Source organism: Neltuma alba, unplaced genomic scaffold (genome assembly GCF_004799145.2).
Source record: "Neltuma alba isolate B1F8T4 unplaced genomic scaffold, ASM479914v2 tig00012062_pilon, whole genome shotgun sequence".
Lineage (NCBI taxonomy): Eukaryota > Viridiplantae > Streptophyta > Magnoliopsida > Fabales > Fabaceae > Neltuma > Neltuma alba.
Window position 1 is genome coordinate 134,703 of NW_021636623.1, and position 21,889 is coordinate 156,591.

At 39.9% G+C, this 21,889-nt stretch overlaps 1 protein-coding gene and 2 pseudogenes across 1 annotated transcript; 1 reads left to right on the forward strand and 2 right to left on the reverse strand.

Annotated features, from left to right (window-relative positions):
• Positions 1–1,366: 1,366 nt before the first annotated feature.
• Positions 1,367–5,312, reverse strand: LOC114721723 (protein QUIRKY-like; annotated as a pseudogene).
• Positions 5,313–7,318: 2,006 nt separating this feature from the next.
• LOC114721700 (pectate lyase-like) lies at positions 7,319–12,387 on the forward strand (annotated as a pseudogene).
• Positions 12,010–20,588, reverse strand: LOC114721719 (uncharacterized). The gene is made up of 13 exons (XM_028907566.1): positions 19,202–20,588; positions 18,966–19,116; positions 18,511–18,623; positions 18,267–18,368; positions 17,617–17,686; positions 17,074–17,129; positions 16,141–16,191; positions 15,928–16,032; positions 15,718–15,762; positions 15,139–15,244; positions 14,157–14,359; positions 13,848–13,934; positions 12,010–13,197 (listed from the first exon to the last, which is right to left on the reverse strand). The coding sequence occupies exons 1-13, from the start codon at positions 20,483–20,485 to the stop codon at positions 13,030–13,032; spliced, it is 2,541 nt and encodes an 846-aa protein (XP_028763399.1). The 5' UTR covers positions 20,486–20,588; the 3' UTR covers positions 12,010–13,029.
• Positions 20,589–21,889: the final 1,301 nt, after the last annotated feature.

The window sequence follows — 21,889 nt, forward strand, 5'->3', positions numbered from 1 at the left end:
CTTATAGTAGGAGAAATTAATTTAACATGATCAACTCCAAACAAGAAAATTATTATCATGTGTTTTACAATTTTCAGAGAACGTTCTGGCATATGCATCGAAAGTGGATTATACCAGTGGAAGAATGCATCACCTGATGTCTCGAGTCACTTGGTATTTTGTACAAGGTCAGAAAGATCGATCTGCAACCTTAAATATGCTCCAACAAGCTGGAGAGAAGTTTCATTGGTGGAGCAAAATAATCAACTACCGCACACTAATTCTCAGGTTTGCAGCAATTTTAGCACAAAAGACTAATATCCACCCATTGCAAGCCATTAACGAAAGCTCCCTTTTTTAACTTCTACTATAAATAAACACACCAGGCTTTACCACATGATTACCATTAGTTTTTTGCGTCTCATCTGTCCCCACTTTATCTATCATTGGTTTGGTTCCAATAATTTTGTTTAGCTGCCATATGGAGAGGAAGAGGAATTAAATGAATATCAAAACATTTATTAATTATTAATATAATGATTATGATATTTTTATTATCTCTGCTCAACACATACATATTAATTTCTGATGGTCAAAACATACGTATTAATTTCAAGTTCAAATGTCTTTTCTGCATGATCCCATCCAGCAGTCCAATCGTAATTATGAAGTTGGGCATACTGAGGCACACATTAATGCGTCCAGTGGCGTGTACAGAAATGAATCAAAGATGTCAAAATATTCTGAAGAAGTGAGAATCAAATATATATAAATTCAGGTGTTCTTGCTTCTGTTGAATTGTGTGGCTCCTAAACTGTGACACTGACCCTACAAAGTCAAAAGTTAAAGCTGCCTCAACAGCTACGGTTTTGTTTCAAATTTCCAAGTTGTGTGCAGCTATATCACGTGCTCACACTTTCCTCACTTTTTCTCCAGACGCGTCCATACTATAGTACACCTTCATCATGCCATGTAGTTGGATCCAGTTCAAACCAGAATTTTTTTAAAAAACCCAAACGGAAAAATTAAGAGGATCTTTGTTTAACTGATGGGAATTTGCTCTAACAATATGAGTTAATCCTTATAAATTTTCACTGCAAGAAGTATACATATTTAATACTAATAGCGTCTCGAAAAATTATTTCTAATAAAAGAATATCTATGTTTAGGTAAAAAAAAAAAACCATATTTTCTAAGGTTGGTTGTAAGACACATGATTATGATAACATACAATGATTGTGAGAATTAGAATAGAATGTTACTTTAAGTTCACTTATTTTATTCATGAACAGTAACAAATCGGAACCCTTTCATCCCCACATGAAGAAGCCTTTTTGGTAAAGTAAGCTCATCTTGACTCCAAAACCAAAAATCTGATTGATATTACACAACATATGTAGTGATGCAGAAAAGGAACCGTAAATGCCAATAATTTTTTCTTCTTCTTTTTCTGATATTCCAGAGTAAAAAGAGATCCAATATCATATGCTTTCCCAAACATAAAGCCCCAAAATTTTCTACACTCTCCAAAGCAGGCTATTTGCCCCCAACATCCTTTAACTTATTTCGAGTTTAGAATAGTGACATAGTCAATCCATTCGATAATCTCAAAAAGCGAAAACGTGATGACAACTTGTCACTTTTCTTCATGATCCCCCTACACCCTTTTTCAGATCCTTGATAGTTGTTCCTTTGTCTCACCTCCTTCTCCCTATCTTTCGCTCCACTATTTAGATCTTCACGTCTCAAAAAATTGTCACTGTCAGTCATTAAAAAAAATTTAAAGAAAAGGGCAAGAACAAAAAATGTAGTCCCTTAAATCTACATTAACCGATCGGACATGCTTGGAAGTCGCCGGAAAAAGTTCAAGCTCGCCGGCGGCATTGGGTCCCTAAACATGGGATGACGAAGGTAGTAGAACCCTACGGCCACGGCCACCATTTTTGTGGGCACCACAAACATTATCATTGCAATTACCAAACACACCCCGATGAATAATTTTGTGGCCCTCGGGTCCCTCCAGCCCATCAAGGCTTGTATTCTCTCCCCTTGGGTGGCCAGATCCCCCAAAACCTTCTGGACCCGGGCTGACACCAACCGTAACCTGTCATACCGGATCCGAACTATATCGGGTGGTTTTGAACTCGGGATTGTGTCAAACTCCTCATCTAGCTCATCCGGGTCAACCGTGTCCGCTTGTGACATTCGGGTGTCCATCCCAGCAGGTATTTTGGGCTTGAACCGGTAACACCAAATTCCGATTAGGACCACGTAGAGGAAGGCGAAAGGGACAATCAAATCCGGGTAACAAACAAGCACAATGTATATGAAATGAAAGAATATGGTTGTGGTCGGGTTTTTCCACCTTTTGATATTGTCCACCCATTTTGTCAACCCGATAGCCCATGCTAGAATCCCCACGATCCGAAACCAGTTGGCCTTGCTTTTTCTCATGCTCCAATTGTGTGAGTCCGAATCCAGCATATACCGAACCACCTCATGACCCAACGGTGGATCTTCCTGAGACATCGACTGGATCACCATCTTTGTGGCTGCCCCACGGAGGGCCTCTTGTTGCGCCACTCCAATTGGCCGGAGATAGTGCATTCGAGGAAGCAATGGCTGCCCGTAGACCCGAAACGTGTCGGGCAAAATTGACGAGTAGGCAAATCGAACCGCCAGCTCAATCTCACCCATTTTCTTCAACCCGGTTCTTGATAACACCATTAAAGGAAATGAATTCGTGTATATCTTGTTGCTCTCAAGAGTGGATATTCGTATCCGTACCTTGCCCATACGACAATCGGGCTTATCTTCTGACACGTCGGCAAACATGCGCCAGTTGTCAAACACCCCAACAGTCAAAACTGTACAAGGGTCGTATACCTGCCACGTGTACTGCTCGTTCCAGCGTGGATCAAAGCTGTCCGTGATGGTTCGAGTACGGACCCACTTCTTTCCGTACTTGGCCACACAGTAAGCATCGGTGGACCCCTTTTCCGCGCCTTTGGTTTTCATGGGAAGAAGAGCATGAGCCCCCATTATGCCCAGCTCCAGAATTCCGATCGCCGGCTTCCAGAGATGCTTCTCCGTTGGTCGGAAGTCGCTGCACACGTGCGCCGCTTCGTCAAGCACATGATACCCACCTTCCAGCACAGACGCAGATAGACACGCGCCCACAATAGGACCCACCCTCCAATGCGAACCATTTCGGTGCCACGTGGCGCTCGTCGATGCGTCGCTCGATGGAACTCAAGGGCATTACAGTGCGGCCGAGTGGGATGAATTCGTTGCCGGTGCGTGCTTCTACGACCAAGATCACGGAGTCTGTCAGAGGCTCGCCTGCGACGAACAAGAGGTCTTCATTCCAGTGGAAGGAAATGGCAGGGCGGTTCATCACGGAGCCTCGCATTGTTCGTGCTGACTGAAAACCCAGTTGGACCTTTACTCTAATGTCCGGCGGCGTCAATGGAGGTAGGTTGGCAGTGATGTTGAGGTCTCGAGCTTCGATCACGTTCACCCGCAGGTACCATAGCTTCGGGGATTGGTACACTTTGGGACGAGTGTGAGCCATATACGGCGTGTCCGAGCTCCTAGCTTTTGGGTAAGCATCATCGGCTTGTGTGCCGATCCAGATGGAAAGCTGAATGTCGCCGGAAATCTTCGTGGGACTCTGACCGGAGTCGGCGCCTTCTAGGTGGTACCATTGCGAGGCCACCGGTCTATGAGGAGTGTTTCGCACGGGCACGTCAGAAAGATCGAAGCAAACACCTCCTAGAAATTTCTCAGTTGGAGAGTCCCAAACAGAAATCTCTAAGTTCGCGTTCCTAGAATCGGCGCTGTATCCCAGCGCAAACACCTGGTTCCATTCCGGCGAATCGTGGCGGTCCTTAGGTCGGTAAGTTGCAGGTTTTGATCTGACGAAACGACTGGGCGTACAAATCTTTACATAGGGATTGTCATTCTGAGCAAGCCCACGGGCCTTAATGGCTCTGACGAACAGGTACCGCATCTATGAGGAGTGTTTCGCACGGGCACGTCAGAAAGATCGAAGCAAACACCTCCTAGAAATTTCTCAGTTGGAGAGTCCCAAACAAATCTCTAAGTTCGCGTTCCTAGAATCGGCGCTGTATCCCAGCGCAAACACCTGGTTCCATTCCGGCGAATCGTGGCGGTCCTTAGGTCGGTAAGTTGCAGGTTTTGATCTGACGAAACGACTGGGCGTACAAATCTTTACATAGGGATTGTCATTCTGAGCAAGCCCACGGGCCTTAATGGCTCTGACGAACAGGTACCGCATCGGCTCCACAAAATCATACCGTGGAACCCTCTCCGGTGGCGGTGCCGGTGCGGCCCCGGCAGCCCTGCCGGGCGCAACCGGACGAAGGTAATCATCTCCGATAGGCTTCTTCATATTTCTCACTCTCTCTCCTGCTCCCATTCGGACTGCCTCCAAAATTTTCACTTCTGGAGGGTCTTGGATCTCTGAAACAGTCGCGCCTCCCAATTCTGTCAAAAGTTGATCCTCAGGAAGATTGACCACCTGCGGCGGTGATTCTTCTTCTCCTTCTCCTTCTTCTTCAGTAGCCAAACGGGAGGCGATTCAGAATGCTCTTCCGGTACGTAATGCTCGATGGGAACAGGTTCCTCGGAAACCCTTTCTTCCTCAGCCACTAGAGTGGGAGGAGATTTCGTCTTCGCTTTCGTCTTCGTCTTCGTCCTTTCTTGCTCTGTAAGTTGCTGCTGCGGGATTATCTGCTCCTGATGAATCAACTCATCGTAGTAGTAAATCTTGAGGCCAATTTCGCCCCTAACCCAGTTGAACATGCTCTTTCTCTCCAAAGCAAAATAGTCCAAACTCTCCTCCCCTCTCCTTGCAAACTGGGTGCCATACAGCTTCACTCTACCCAGAAACTGATTCTTACGGCCAACCCCATTTCCGTACTTCTTGTCGTTGAAGACCTCGATCTCTAGCACTTCGTACTCCATATTTTCTGGGTCAGATGCTATGAACTCGATAGCCTCGTTCCAAACAGGGTTCATCTCTTTGAATCTGGTGGTGGTTCTTTTCTTCTGTCCGTCGAACTCGGCCATGACGTAAGGGCTGGAGCTTCCCTGGCCATCCTTGGGAAGAAGATCGCGGGCCTCCACTACTTCGACGACAACCTTTCTAACGGCGGTCGGCGGCTGAGGGGACGTCGTCATGTTCTCATTGTGGGGAATGTGGGATGTAATTTAGGCTCCCTCTCCGGTGAGAGGTGTAGAATCACAGCCCAAAATTTCAGGCTTTTTGGAGGCACACAGTGGCCGTTAATAGCGCCGAACACAGAGAGAGAAGAACCGAAGGTGGGTTGCTTTTCAAAGGTGATTAGTGATTACTTACTCTCCCTTTATTTTTTTATTCATTTATTCTATGAACTAGCGCGCCAAGGAAATTTTCACTCACTTCACAGTTCACATCCTTCATATATGAAGTAAGCAATTTTAAGGATTATAGGATTATTTTTAAAGATAAAATTATTACCAAACGTTAAAAAAATTATCATTGAGTTTTTGAAGTAGGGAAAAGTCTGAAGCAGCTTTTCTCAAATGCTGTATCATCATTCGCAGGTACAAACATATAAGCTTTTTTTTTTTTGTTACAAAAATATATAAGCTTTTGGGATTATGTGATTTTAGATTTAGATTAGGAGAGCATATGGCCTTTATATATATGTATCATTCCCTTTTTTGAAGCCCTCGTGCATCCCTTTTCAAATGCAGTACTATCTCCCCATTCCCCAATTCCAATCCAACCCCATTCTTTGCCTTGTTTATTGGGAAGCTATGGCCATACTTGCCCTTTCCTCTCTCCTCCATTTTATCTAACTATTTTTTTGAGGACGGACCTCTTTTCTATTTCACACGGATTAAGAAAAGTATCTGTCTTTTCTCAATTTCACACGGATTAAGATGAGTGGTTTTCTAGTTCCCTAAGAATCAAATCATAATTTTAAAAATAATTTTATATTATACAAAATAAATATATAAAAAATTTTTATCTCAACTTTTATGAAAATGGTTTTAAAAAGTTTTTTTTTTGGAATTTCAAACTCCTAAAAAGCATTTTTTAAAATGTGAGAGGAGTTTTATGCATATCTAACTCATTTAGTTAGGGAGTTTAAGTTTTTTAGGCTACGGAGCTTATCTTTCTTCGGTTTAAGTTCTAAGGACAAAATTTAAAGATTTTTGAACAATGTACAGTGCTATGTTCAGGTTTTTAGTTTTCAGGGATTCAGATTGTGGCTTTAAGTGTGATCTTATAATATGTTTTTTTGACCTGAATCTTATGATATGTTGATAGATAATTAAAAATAATATTAATCACTGCCCACAAGGAATTAAAATTTAACTTTGATTTATTTTAACTTGTTGTGTTGAACTATAATTAAACACGGATGCTTTTAAGCATTTGATTTGTTGGCATGATTCTTAGCATATAGTGAGTAGGGAAAGGAACAGGATACCAGAATTGAAGGTAACAAAAAGGGCATTTCCTTTTATTTATTGGTTTTGGACCATTAGGTCACAACCTTTTATACATGTCAAAGCATCTTGGGGCATTTTTTAAATTGGAGGCTCTTCATCTGTAATCCCATCGTCTGAAGAGAAATTTCTTGTTATTCTTAAAATACTAATGAGGTGTTCATTATTCACGTACGCACGCCTTCCTGCTTTTAAGAAGGTGCTTCAATTTTATATGTAATCATAATGTAATATAAAGCCCTTGAGGTTTAAGATTTTGATGCTGGGGTTCAGGGACAACTTTGGGTCTTCAAACTTCCTCGAAAAGAACAAAAATGAAAATTGAGACCTAAATGATTAAGAAAAGGTATTAGTATCTCTTGGACTATTGTAAAAAAAATCCCACCTACCGCAAATATCTTTATACCAGCACAACATAAATTCCTACAATTTGTCGTCAGAGACAAAGAGATACTACTTATAGGAATCTTAATGATATAAAATCATGGGTGATTACAATTCTCTTGGTTTGGCACAAAACCATTAATATGTTACCTTCACTTGTCATAAAGTGAGGGCTTGTGTTCCTATTTATATACATTTTCCATGAACAAAGAATGCAACGTCAAAAATTCGTATGCACAGAAAGAGAAACAAAAGGCTGGGCTGTATTCCCTCACAACGATTCATTTTGCGTGTATGTTACCTTCTCTTGCTGCATATAGATTTGTGGCTGCCACTATGGATTTGATATTTGGTTATATATGCATGTAAAAGACAAAAGTGGAACAATTAATGTTCTGAGTAAAGAAGAAGAAGAAATTAAAAGTGATCAATGGAAGGAAATAACAAGGCATTAATGACAGTTTTGATATGTGCAGTTATAGTAATAGGGAGGGTGAGAGGAGAGTACGATGAAGAATGGAGAAGACGATCTGAGGAAGCCAAGAAGGACGCACGAGAAGGAGAATGCAATATATATCTTGTGTATGTTGATTCGTCTTTTTTTGGGCTTTCTGATAGATGAAAGTACAATTAGAATGTTTGAACCTGATAAGGTGCAAATATGCGTCTGAATCGTGACAAGGCAGGGCTTTGCAAGGGATCAGCAATACCAAAGGGACTTGGCTGACAAAAGAGGAAAACACAAAAATGCGTGCATGGCCACTAACCCCATCGACCAATGCTGGCGATGCGACCCAAACTGGGCCAACAACCGCAAGAAGCTCGCCGACTGTGCCATCGGCTTCGGACGTGGCACCACCGGCAGCAGCCGGCCAAATCGACGTCGTCACCGACCTTCCGATGACAACCTTCTCAGCACCAAACCAGGGACATTACGATTCGCCGTGATCCAACCGCAGCCACTGTGGATCATCTTCGCGCGCAGTATGTTCATAAGTCTGACCCAAGAGCTATGATGACCAGCGACAAGACCATTTACGGGCGTGGAGCCAACGTTCACGTCAGCAAAGGAGCTCAGATCACTATCCAGTTCGCGAACAATATCATCATTCACGGGCTTCACATTCATGACGACAAAAGGCGAAGCGGGGAATGATCTGAGACTCGGCGGATCACTTCGGCATCCGGACGCAGAGCGACGGCGACGGGATATCCATGTTCGGAGCTACAAATATTTGGATAGATCACGTTTCGCTGTTCAACTGCGACGATGGCCTCATAGATGCCATCCAAGTTTCCACAGCCATCACCATCTCCAACTGCCATCTCACCAATCACAATGACGTACGTACAATCCACATCTCTGGTCGTTGGAAGAACAAATAGTAAATCACAGAAGAGAGACTGAAGCATACGATTGTGTTTGTATATAAATGCTTGCAGGTGATGTTATTTGGGGCGAGTGACCGGTACAGAGGGGATTCAGTGATGCAAGTGACGATAGCTTTCAACCATTTTGAGCAAGGATTGGTGCAGAGGATGCCGAGGTGCCCATGGGGTTTCTTTCATGTGGCGAGCAATGATTATACTCATTGGCTAATGTATGCCATTGGAGGAACCTCGCATTCCACCATCATCAGCCAAGGCAACCGATTCATTGCTCCTTCTGAAGCTCCCTGCAAAGAGGTGAGGAAGAGGGATTATGCGCCTCCAGTGTGTGGAAGCGTAGGGTGTGTACAAGGTGCGTATACCCAATAAACCCGTCTAAGCTTGCAGAAAAAATACCTGGCCTAACCCAACAAAAACTGTCCAGAACAAAAATAGGTATTTTTGGGTCCAAGCTGATTCCGGCTATACTACTCTTTTGGTCTTGTCCGAAAAAATATATAATTATATATATATAATATATATTATTTTAAATAATTATCTCTTTTATTTTAGTTTAAAAAATTAGATAAATTAAAAAAACGAAAAAACATAAAAATTATAATTATATGAAAGAACCAAATATCAAAATATAAATTAAATATACTAAATTGTTTCAAGTCAAATTTCTTTCTTTTCCTCTTACCTCTAATTTCTTTTGCAAAAAAAATAAAACTTTCACTATGCTTTCAGTGACTATAAGAATCCGCCAACTATATAAATGAACTAAAGAATTGAACTACCAAATTAGCTCAATTATTAAATGTTTTAATTATTAAATATTTTTTTTACCTCCTATAAGAAATCAAAGGTTAAAGAACAAGACTGCATAAGCCTTGTATATATATGAGTAATTGAGTCATTCATGATAAATTTTTTTCCTCTCACTTGTTTCAAAGCATGATAATTAAATTTTTTTTACATATGATATGAGTAAGATATCACTAAGTTGGGTAGAAAAACCTATCATACCCAACCCATTCTTGCTCAGCCCAAAATGATTAGGGCATCTACGGGGTACCGATTGAGTAGCGAGCTGCAAAATGCAGCTCGTTCATCTTTCGGGTTGGGTATCGGGTACGAGGCTTGCCCTTCTCATTACTACTTATGTGCAGTCCTAATTATATTATAAATGAGTTCTTCTAATTCTAATTAGAACCAGCTTAGTTTTTTGGTTTTTGGTTGGATAATGGGGAGCTTATTAACAATTAAAAAATTGCAAGGATTGTTTTTCACGTTTTCAGCCGTATGCATGAATGCTTGGGGGACTGGTTCAGTAATCGTTTGGAGGGCAAAGTTTCTGTGAATTCTGGGTTGTGCAGCAGAGAAAAAGTAAAGGGACAGGCCGACAATTACCTCGTTCAACGAGCTTCTTATCCGATTGCTCCTCGTTTGTTCGTCGCCATCTTCAACCAATATTGATTATTTTCTTCATAAAGGAAAAGCTTGGGTCGATCTTTTTTAATACTCTAGTTTTTTTTGTGCAATTCATCATATTATTTATGATTATAATGAAGTTTTTCGAGACTTGAAATGGCACGTCTTTTGAAGGTCGCGTTGATTGACGGGGTTTAGCTTGCGACTGATTTATCTCTCATTTTTTATCTTTAAGGCGGCAAGCATAAATGTCTCGCCGAAAACGGTTAAAGAGGTCCAATAGCTGGCCATTGTTGTTTTCGAAAGAGGAGGAGCTCAGGTCGTTCGTTTTTCCCCGAGACGAGGTGACTTTCAAAGTTTGTTCATTTTTTGATATGTTTTTGGTGTCATATGAAAGATTCATGAAGTCGTGTTCCTTTACAGATGGGTAGGATTTGGGGCGATGAACAAACGCTGGCATTTTTATCTGTGCTAGAGGAATTTCTGGTTGCCAATGGCAGTATATGGCGAAGCCCAGGATTCGAAGTACTTACCAACAAGCTGAATGGGTTATGCCGTGCCTCTTATGATGCAAACCATGTGAAAAACAAATTCAGAAATTTAAAACGGCTCTACAAAAATCGCACTGTAAGTTGTTTATGTGTTTTCAAATTTTCTTTTGCCTCTTTACCTTTGCATGTTCTACATTTTGAGGAGACGTGAGGATGGGAGAAATTTTGCTTTGTGTATGGATATGTTAAACGGGTGCAATTGGCTCTTGGTTGCTGTCTTGTTCCATGTTCTGGGTTGTATGTGTCTTCACAGTTCTTCATCCCCTGTTATTGTAAGAGAGGGCTATAATGCTGCAATTTGGAAGGCAGCTTCGGGTCATATATATTTTTGCCTATTTACCTTTGCGTGTTCTGCGCTTTGAGAAGAGACAAGGTGGTAGAAGTTTTGCTGTGTATGGATATGTGAAATGGGTGCAATTGCTTGTGCTTTGCTGTCTTGTTCGGTTGTTCCATGTTCCGGTCTGTATGGCAATTTACAGTTCTTCATCCTCTCTTTTTGAAAGAGTGCGCTGGAATGCTGCTTATGGGAAGGCAGCTTTGTTACATGTTTGTGATTTCCATTTTTTCTGGTTTTGTTTCTGTTTATGGACAATGGCGGCTAGGTGATATTGTTGTGGACAAATTCTCGGATGTTTTGGTTTTTATATAAGCCGGGACTGAAAATGTGGTCAGTATGAGGAGGAGTCTGGGAGAAAGGGGTTGGCAAAGGTTCCTGACCATATTCGAAAAGATTGTCGACTCGGCAGGATCCACCTTTTCAGGTGCAGGACCCTCCCCTTCAGGAGCAGCAGCCTCTTCCGTTAATATGGCGGGATCCTCCCCTTCAGTTGACGAAGCCATGCAGAGGCTGAATAGCTTTGGTGGTCTGGACGCTGATCACTATGGTTATTGCAGCCGGAGCTATTGTGGAAAAGGAAAGCTTCAGAGTGAGCTTTATGAGGATCGATACGGAGGAACGACTAGTTTCATTTCTTGATAATTATAAGATAGAAAGGTCCTGAGAGAAAGGCAGAATGGGACCATTTGACATTGTTGTTAATGTGGGAAGGAATTGGAATTGGAATTGGAGATCAGAGGGGGATTTGTTCGTGAATGGCGCCTTCTTCACTCAGTCTGGAACTGCTACACAATTTCCTTCCAATCACATCGCAGCAAAACCAGGCGCTATGGCTGCCTTCCTCACTCGCTTTGCTGGCGCTCTCAGTTGCGTGCAAAACCAGCCATGTTGATACATTCACATTTCAACGAGGAGCATCGCATAGAATCCCAACCCTTTGGCCCGTGCTTCGTTCAAGGGTCATTTTCATTTTCTTACTCCTTTTTCCTCCTCTCCTTCCTTGTAGCTTACGTTGAGAGCAGAGTTAGAAGTGATTAGAGGAGTTTAGATGTATACATATTTTTAAAAAATTAATATATATCATATATGATAATTGGAGACGATACTTTAGTAGCAAGCATGCAAAATCAATCTGCAATAAAAGCCGTACTCAAACCATGTGTAGTAGGCATTGCTTATTCAGTTTATATCCTTGTATTAAAGAAATCGTAAGTTTGAAGTTGATATTACAGAGCGAGATTAGTAGAATTTAGGTTGCCTCCAGCATCCTGTGTTCGTTTAACATAAGCCGAATGTCAACGACAGCCGATTTTGATTTGAAAGCTGCATCATTTTTAAGAATGGATAGAATCGTCGCGTTACACTCAAAACAGCGCATTATCTTGACAAAGTTGCATAATGGGGTAGAAGGGCAGATATAAGCCAAAATTAACAATTTAGCCGACTTCGTATGTGGATCATACACCATCATAATCAAGAGAAAACTGAGCGCGTCACGAAGTATACAAATCAATTGCGTTTCTGCTCGACTGCTGGTGTCAAACTGATAATTATGCTTTTGTCATGATTAGCAGCTTTGACAGAGCTATTGGAGGTCCTTCAGGGACATCCGATAAAATTGTAAGGAGAAGCTTGGGGGACGGGGAGGGGGAAAGATATCCACTATGGTCACCAGACTAGTGCTTCTCTATGGTGTAAGCTGAGGTACAGTGAATGGCTAACATATAACAAATAGCACACAGCACGTGCCACCGTATCCCTAAAGAAGCTGGAACTTCAGAAGGCTGTCGAGTCAGATCCTAATCATATTAAAACATCACGTCAAAAAACTCCCTTCGTTCAATTGTTCTTCACAAAAACCAGCCTCTGGTCCTTGACTGCTATTCCGCTTTGCTAATATCAGAAGGCCACAAGCAAAGAGTGATCAAAGTTTTGCCTTTAAGAAGGGCCAATCAAAATAGCCACTTCGCAGCACTACAATTATAAAGTCATATTTCGAGAACAGCAAACTCTGCTTAGAAGCATCAGAATACAGAACCCACCTCCCACTCCCATCTTCACCGAGAAGCGGATATCAGACGTGAGAATATAGCAGACGTGAAGGATGCCCAGAAAATGCAAACCCCTACGTGATCTTCAGGAACCGAATTTCTCTAAAATATGACAATAGTAGGCGCATGTCACCCAGCACATAGCCATTGAAAAACATCCAAAGATGACTCCAATTTCCCTTCTGGTCCTTCTTTGCAAACTTGATCCCTAAGTGCTCTACCAGTATTTGTATGAAAGGAAGTTTAATCAGAAGCCGAGGCTGAGACTATATTTTCTCTTTCCCCACAAGCCAGTAATTCAACTTCTTGTTTTCACATTGATCAATTGAATGCAAGAAGCAATAATAATGCAACATCCATCATGTGAGAACAGTAACATTAAGCATCCCGGAATTCTCCATCAGTCCTCATCAACATCAAGTCCACTGATCCGTTGCCGTCTCCTGTCAAATACTGCTTTAAAGGATTCACGCTCAGCCCGGATTCTTTCTTGGAATATGCTATACTTCTTTGGCTCTGCACTGTTATGGGTTGTTGGACTCTCCCCTTCAGTTAATGGATTTGATTTCTGCAAATCAACACGTAATATAACTCTGCTAAAAAAAAAATCTTCCCAAAATAAATAAAAAGTAAACAATTTTGACAATACTCCATTTGGAAAATTTTTCCTAGAAGGAAATAATTTCACAGCAAAATTTCCATTGTCCATTTGGATCACTTTTTTTTTTTTGGGGGGGGGGGGATGATCTACGGTGGTGGCAGGCAAGTGGAAGGTGATGATGACAACAGCACAGATCGGGTGCAGGTCTGGGATCATGCCTGGATGTGTACTTGCATGACGACGTGTATGCACATTCACATGTATCAGTGTCCATGCTCAATGTGTACGTTTTTTTCCTCCTCCTTTTTTTTTTTTTGGGGGGGGGGGGGAGAGTTTGTAATTGTGCGCAACCACGAGCACACATCTGTATGCACAGCAGTATGGTGACAGTTCCTGAGTCTTTTTCAGTCAAGATTTTCTTTGAAAATTGAATAAAATTTTGACGCTATTGGAAAAGGTTCCAAAGCAAAATACCTTTTTGACATGACAAATATTTTCTGTCAAAACAAATGATGCTATGGGGAAGTAGCTATTATAATCACAGTACAGATAACAGCAAACAGAAAGGAAGATTAAAAAACATCCTGAAATTTAAGAAGCAAGATAGTCAAACTGACCAGATTGTACCCAGCACCCGGTCCAATCACTAAAGATGAAACATTAGCCTTCTTTGTAGCGCTTATTGAAAACCCTCTATTGCCAATCTGAAGGAATAATCAAAAACGAGGGGGGATAGATGATGAGACTAAGGATATGTTTATAATTTACAGTGAAAAAAATAAAAATAAAAGGGCAACAAGACATGACATTAGAATTGAAGCCTAAAGAGAAATGCAATGACCTACAAATGTATGGAATGGAATAGACTTCAATATACACTTCAAATTAAAATATCAAAAACCAGAGGCATCAAATACGTATAATACCTCATCAGCCCAATGTACAGATTTTCCTTCCTTGCCATATGCATGAATTAACCCAGAAAGAGCACTAGCGTTACCCTTCCCCACTTCAGTTCGATCATTCTCATCTTCGTCAAACTCTTCTGACCATTTGCTCTTGCCTAATTCCCTGACCTCTGTCGGATGTTCTTCTTCAGCATCCAATCTCTGCCCTTCAAGTAAGGAACCTAAAATATTTTGTTTGAAAAACCAGGGTTGGCGGGTGGGGGAAGGTCAGACAACATGGAAATATTGCAAATAAAGATTTAAGTAAATGTGTTTACTTCATTTAAGTTAACCTACAGCTTATTTTTCTCCAAATTAAAACCTCACCCTCACTCAACAATAATTTTTAAGGCAAATTGCGCATAGCATAATGACTCTTTCGCATCAAACATAATAGAATTACAATATAGTTCTGTCATCATCATTCCAGAACCCTCTTATGGTTGATAGCCAAAGAAAGGAATGCAGCAGCGCAATGAAAGAGTTAGCACGGACGTCAGAAGGTTTAGGATGGAATGGGCAGGTGTCTAATGATTATATAACCAAGTTATTGGGGTAGGTTCATTGGGTAACAGTTCTGTGTTTATGCCTTTCATAGTTAGTTATTTTTAGTTATGTCGTAATATCAGGTTTCTTTGTGACTATTATGTGTGATTATACTTATTAGGACTCTGGTTTAAGGATGGCCTATGAATGAAGTACAATATACAGTACAACGGAGATCTTCCTAGTTCCTGACTTTGTTTAGATTATTATTTAGATTCTGACTAAATATTCGATAGATTCTTCACCTTCCGACACTTTTTCATATTCTAAATCCTCTCTAATGCCACAGATTAGAGGATTAAAACACTGAAAAAAATTAACTTTAAGACACACAGAACTGTATATGTAGCAGGATACAGGTTAAATCACACCAAGTGCAATTCAGATGACGCCAGAACCAAGAGTCAGAAATTACCATCACTAGTATCATCTCTGACGGAAGAGTCAACAGTTTTCTCATCCTCTCTTGCTTGCACCACAGGTAAGGCGTCACTAATATCATCTTCCATATCCATATCTACCTGAAATACATGACACGTGAAACCAGAATCTCCAGTTGAGCCATAAAAAACATGTGTAGTAAACATTGATTCAGCTCAGCTATCCTTCAGCAAGTGCGTGAAGAAAAATATCTTATTAAATTCTGTATCACTGGAAATGATGTTCATACTTGCATGAAAGTTGTCATATTAGTTAAACATGCACGTAATGTTAAAACTAACGAGATCCAAAAGTAAACAAGGAAACTGCTAAAAGATATTAAGATTTTAAAGAAAACAAGCTTGGCAATGTAATGAAAATCAAGGGCAGCTGCCTGTACCAGTACGCAAAAACAAATTTAGACCTGTATCCTTAGAGAAATCTAGAACTAGTACGATAATCTCAAACTACCAAGCAAAACAAAAATAACATGTAAATGCAGGTCCTTTACACTCACTGACTCAAATTTCACATCAAAGATCAACAGGAAAATACACGCATAAGTTATACTAACCTCCAGAATTCTGCTTTCCCTTAAATCATCGCCATGGAATAACGACTGTCAAGTCAGGCCAGTAAAATTGAGATTAGAGTGCATGAAGACTCAAAACTATTAAAAAATAAGTGCTAAACACCATCTTATATTTGGAAATTTATGTCATGGCCTGATTGCGCCAAACATTTACTCCATTTAATCTCAAATAGGCATGTTACATTTACTGACCTTCACATCAAGCTGCAAGTACAAGGATGGAGCTTCTTCCCATTGCCCAGCCATCTTTTCTATGTCCTCTTGTGTAAATCCATGCACATTTCTGGCCGCACAACCCTGAATTCACAACAAGTGTGATCAAATCAACAGCTCATGAACAAAAATAAGAATAAACACAATCTAACAACAATGCTCAGAAGAAAGTATATATATAAATATACGTACCGCAGGGTCCTTGTAATTAGCTTCTAAAATGTAGACTTCATAACCCGATCTCTGAAAAGAAAACAAGAAAACATGAGCTGAGAAAATTACCACACAGAAAGCATTTAGGGGCTTGCTCCAAAATTCACATTAATATTCAGGCATGGGAACAGGCATAAATCATAATAGTTCAGAGGTCATTGAGATCCATGCATACACTTCAAACAAAATGAGCTTTCAATTCAGGCATAACAAGGATTGACCTTCTGTACGAGGCACTTCAGTTCTCAATAAGCAGAGGTACAGTGACTGGTAATAACCTCGACAATGTGGATTTGAAGTTGCATCCATTGCTTTGACACAACTTAAAAAGCAAGGAAGTCTATGAAAATAAAAAAGCCATGGTTCATTCTAGTTATCTACAATTAACTATAGACGATGCCGCTCTGTTAACTTCTAATATAGCCTGACAAACAAACAACATTGTAGAGCACATCCTCACAGAAACTTGTAACAATAAAAACACTTACAATTTTATGTAATTATAGCGCCTATGTAAACCAATCATACTGGCTAAATAATTGGTTTGACTAGAGGAACAGAAATGAGTATTGCAAGCAAGCAGAAACTCAAAAAATAAATCAGACAGTCTATATCAAGCGTTTGCCCTCTCCACCAAAAGTATACTACCAAACTCCACAGCCACTACATCATCTTTATGAATTTAGAATGTTATAACTCCTCCCCTCTTGAAAGAGTTCTTTTTGTTTCACTATTTTACGTCTAAAACTGGGGCAACATAATGGCGCGAATATGCAGAGCTTGAAAAGAGCAGGTAATTTAAAAACTAAGTCTGCAACTATTTCTGAGGGTAAATGAGTTGTTTTAAAGATTTCGTGAGTCCTCTTGAGCACACATGGGAAAGGTGGTGAAAAGAAAGAATTAAGGGTATACCTTTGCAGTTGCCCAAAATTGAGCAAAATCAGCTACCCGCAGATTGCGGTCATCCACTAAGACGAGGCACAAAAACCACCAAGAAAAGGATCAATTGCCGAACAAAACTGCATCTGTAGTTAGTGAAAAGTATGCAGTGCATGGGCACTGCATCACCACTTTATCTAAAACGAAACTACATCATTGGACTTATTAAATTCTGCAACACGCTAGCACAGAACCCTCAGCCATTTTATGTGACTTGCGTGGTTAAGAATTCACAATTAACCTAATCAAGCTTTTCCTTTGTATGTTACTTCAGTTTCCTTATAAAGTAATTAGGTAGATTTAAATAAATGCATCTGCCAATTAAGAATAAGTCTATGAATAGGTGAAATACTATAAAGGAGAAATAAACAAAGAACAAAGTCACCAAGGAGCAAAGAAATCGCAACATAATGCAGTAGTTCCCATCTTGATCAAAACAGTGACCTCAATTGATAATGATCCTCTCAAAAGTGGAGGCAAACTGATTTGGCTATAGTTTGTTTTTTAAATGCATACCGATTATAAAGGTGAAAGCTCCCTCCTCAACATTCTTCTTGAATGCCTTTAACATGCTTGACCGGTAAGCCTGCCACAGACAAAAAAGCATAAGCCAATCCGGACTTTAACTTCACACTTTATCGACTGATGTTATGCAAGAACCAAAAATAGTAAACTCAAAACATAGCAATTTCCCTTTATTTCCTGCACAATCATCTTTATAGATGACAAATGCCAAAAAACAGTAGCCAGGAAAAATCCTCCAATGAAGCTCATTAGCCAAATATCCCCCGCAAACCATCCAAAATGCAAACCAGCTACATACCACTAGTAAGCATTGCTTGCATTGCGTTCACCATCCAACTCCCAGTCTCATAGATCACTGAAATTCTGATTTGAAATGCATCCCTAAAAATACGCAGTGATCCCCACAATCTCTTACCACAAAGCTTTCTCTCAATCTCTTACTGGTCCTCTCCATAAATACAACTGATTTCTACAAAGGAAGATTGAACCTAACTAAAATATTATGGACTTCATAAATTTCATGCAACAAATACTAGCAGATGACCCCTAGCATTTCCTAGTTAAAATTTAAAATGACACCAATAAAGAGCTGAAAACAGTTGGACAAAAATGATCCTCGATACTAGAATGGCCATTATTACCTCCTCCATTTCAGGTTCATAACAATACTCCATGACCTTCTTCATCACAGGCTTCTTGCCTCTGCCTGAACTTGAAGATTTTGAAGCATCATTATCATCACCCTTTTAAAAAGATGAAATCGTCATTAATTTAACCACTAGAAGGCCCTTAGAAACTAATCAAGATTCAAGACCACAACAGGTAAGAATTTGTTATCATAGTGCTTATCCAAAATCAAAAGGAAGGGTGATGATGTTATTAAACCTTTTCAACTTCAGTCATAAAATAATCATCCATAGAGTGAATTCGTGGAGCATCACCACCATTTTCAACCTCTAGATCACGCAACATCTTTGCCAAGTAACTTTTCCCGCTACCTGAAAGTAAAATAATACATCCAGTAACGTTTCCCGCATAAGAAAGTAATCAATAACAAGCAAGGTGACCAAGAAAAATTCCCCATCCATGCAAAGTGCAATATTAGGTTCCCACGAGCAACAAAAATATCTCGAAATTTGCAACGCTTTTAACCTTTCACAAAATGAAACCGTCATTAATGATTACCATGGATGAATTTATATCAAGAAAGGCAACAAACAAATGATTCTATTTTACTCCCAAAGTAAATATTAATATTATTATGCTACATGTTTTCAACGAATCCCAGACAAAAACAGCAAATGAATAGACAACAAATGATACAAAGAAACAAAACTAACCAGGAAGACCTCGAAGAATTATCACAATGTGATCAGGCCGAGTAGTTCGATGTGGGTGCTTAAATAAGTGGGACGCATTGATGCACTTGGGTTTATCATCAGATAATTGCTTTAACGAAAAGGATTTGGCATCTCCCAATTTAGAAGGTTCCTGCTCAAAATCACAAGAAAAATAAATGCCTGTTGGAAAAGCGCGATCATAAGTTAAGATTCTAACAGCAAGTTAGCAAGCATACCTCAAAGGGAAACCCAGCAGAAGATTGTGGAAGAGATTGATTGGGAAACTTGGGTTGAGGCAAAGAGTGAGCTTCAGAAATTTTGGGATATGGTGAAGAAGCCACAGCCGAGGAATTGACAGAAACAGGAAAAAGAGAAGCAGGCACCTTGGGTTGGTTCATTGGTGGTTCTAACGGAAGAGGAGGTGGTGGAGAAGAAGGAAGAGGAGGCTGACCATGAAAGATCCTTGAAGCCTCCATTGGACTCCTATTCTCAGAAAAATTGCTGCTCCCAGGAGCGTAAGAATAGGGACCGTATAAGTTTCTTCCATTCAAATTAGATGTACTACGTTGAGACAGTCCGCATATATCTTGTCGTCCAACTTGTGTTTGATTTCCCTCCTGAGGTGGAAAGTTAAACTCGTGAGGCAAGGTTACATTGCTTGACGGAGCAGAGGAATGAAAATCATGTCTGACTTGAACATGTTTCGGTGTTCCATAAGATAGTGGTAGCAGTTTGTTCGGATCACCATTAGCAGTCTGCTCAGGGTAAGGTGCCGCACTTCCCTGCCAACCGTCCCTAAGAGAGTAACCAGATCCATGTGCTACCCCAGCGTCATTAGCCTGATGCCAAGACATATGCTGCTGAGAAGTTCTGAGTTGACCATGCTGGAACGGCAAAAATTCACCATTCTGAGGATGTCGAACCACATCTTTCTCATCCCTGCGAAATACACCTTGGTTTACGTCCGAATGAAACCCGTTCTGGTTAAGTCTCCCAGGTCCGCCAAGATTCTGCTCTTCAGGAGGTTTAGTAAGAGCAAGCCCATGATCACGAATTAACTTCAATCTTCGCTCATCCTCCGACAAGTTTCTCGCAGGGTTTTTATCGAAGTCATTTAAGAAAATGGCAGAACCGGAACTATCATCTCCTACCCTCGGCCTCTTGAAAGTTCGATCACCCTCATCGACATAATCGTTAGGACGGCCATGTTCATATAGTGGGGGCCTAAAACTGTCCCTAGGGTACTGGAAGGGCGGTTGCCCAGGTAAAGGTTTATCCCAATTAGGGTTTCCATGCCAGAAACTGGGATCAGCGAAGCCATCATTACGGTTCGCAACATAGGACCCATGCATTCCGGGAGGTCCTGGATAGGCTGGTCTTTGAAAGGAGGGATCGCCTTCGAATGGAAATCTAGAAGGTGTATAATATGGGAGGGGCGGAGGACAAAAAGGTAAGTGAGGGGTTGAGCAGACAGGGCAAACAGTACCTTGGATAGGTCTGGAACGCCATTGTTGATCCATTGAGGAGCAACCGTTGAATCTTAAGGGTTTATTTTGGGAACTACCCAGGTGCAGAGCTTTGTTGAGGCTGCAAGAGCGACGAGTTGGAAAAGCCTGGAACTTCCAACACCACTTGGGTCAGGAACAGGCCAGGCCAGACCTGTTTAGTAGCAAGCTAACCTGAATCTAGCCTGGCCTATTATAGGCCTTTTCTTCCAATCCGAGCTTGATCTATGTAAAAATCTAATCTGGCATGAACCTATTTAAAAAACCTGTAATTTTAAAAATTTTAAAATACATAATAAAAAATATATAGGCTAATAAAAAAATAAAAATACATACTATAAAATAATTATCTTTTATTATTATATTTTATTTAAATTTTGATGTCATAAGTAATATTTTAAATTTTAATTACGGTTAATATTATTAAAAACAAGTTATAAGTATATATTAAAATTTAAAATAAGACTATATATAAATACAAAATTTAAATTTAAATTAAGATAAATAAACAAGTCAGGCCAGGCCTGACAAGCTTAACAAGCTTTGGAAAAAGCCTAAACCTGGCCTCTTAGGCTAAACAGGCCATTAAAGAGGCTTAAACCTTTTTTTATTTTGAAACCAATCAGGCATGGTTAGGCCTAATGCAAACCAGGCCATAGACCCCTAACAAATCGCCTGACCTATTTCTACCTCCAAACATCAGTGAAGAAAACACATAAGAATGGTGAATTTTCATATGAAGGCATTGTTCAAAAATATGAATGAGTGAGAGAATGACACAAAAATAATATTTAAATTTGAAATTTTGAAAATTTTTACTTGGTTGTCTTAATAATGAAAATTTCTATTCAGGTAAAAAAAAATGAAAATTTCTATTTAGTTACATATGATCAATTTGGGATTTTGAAATCTGTTAAAAAGATTAAATTGCCCTTTTCCCCCTTAAAATCATCAAATACTTTTACTGGCTGGAGTTCCAGCACCGGCAACCACCGCTAGAATCTAGGCAGATTACTGGTCAGCTGACGACCGGTCACTGGAGGAACTATTTTTTGGGATTTTTAACTCTACTAACATGCTTAACAAGTTCTTTAACGTTATGAACAAGTTTAATATAATAGTTAACAACAGGTTTTTTAGAAAATTCAAAAATTAACGCTTTTACAATTTCAATAATATGATTAACAAGTTTTTTAACGCTATTAAGAAATTTAGTATAGTAGTTAACAACAGGTTTTTTAGAAAATTTAAAAATTGGTATTTTTATAACTTCTAACAAGTTCTGTAATACGATTAACAAGTAACAGATTTTTCAAAAAATTTAAAAATTGGTATTTTTATAACTTTAGTAATACGGTTAACAAGTTCTTTAACCTATTAACAAATTCAGTATAGTTGTTAACAAGTTTTTCAAAAAAT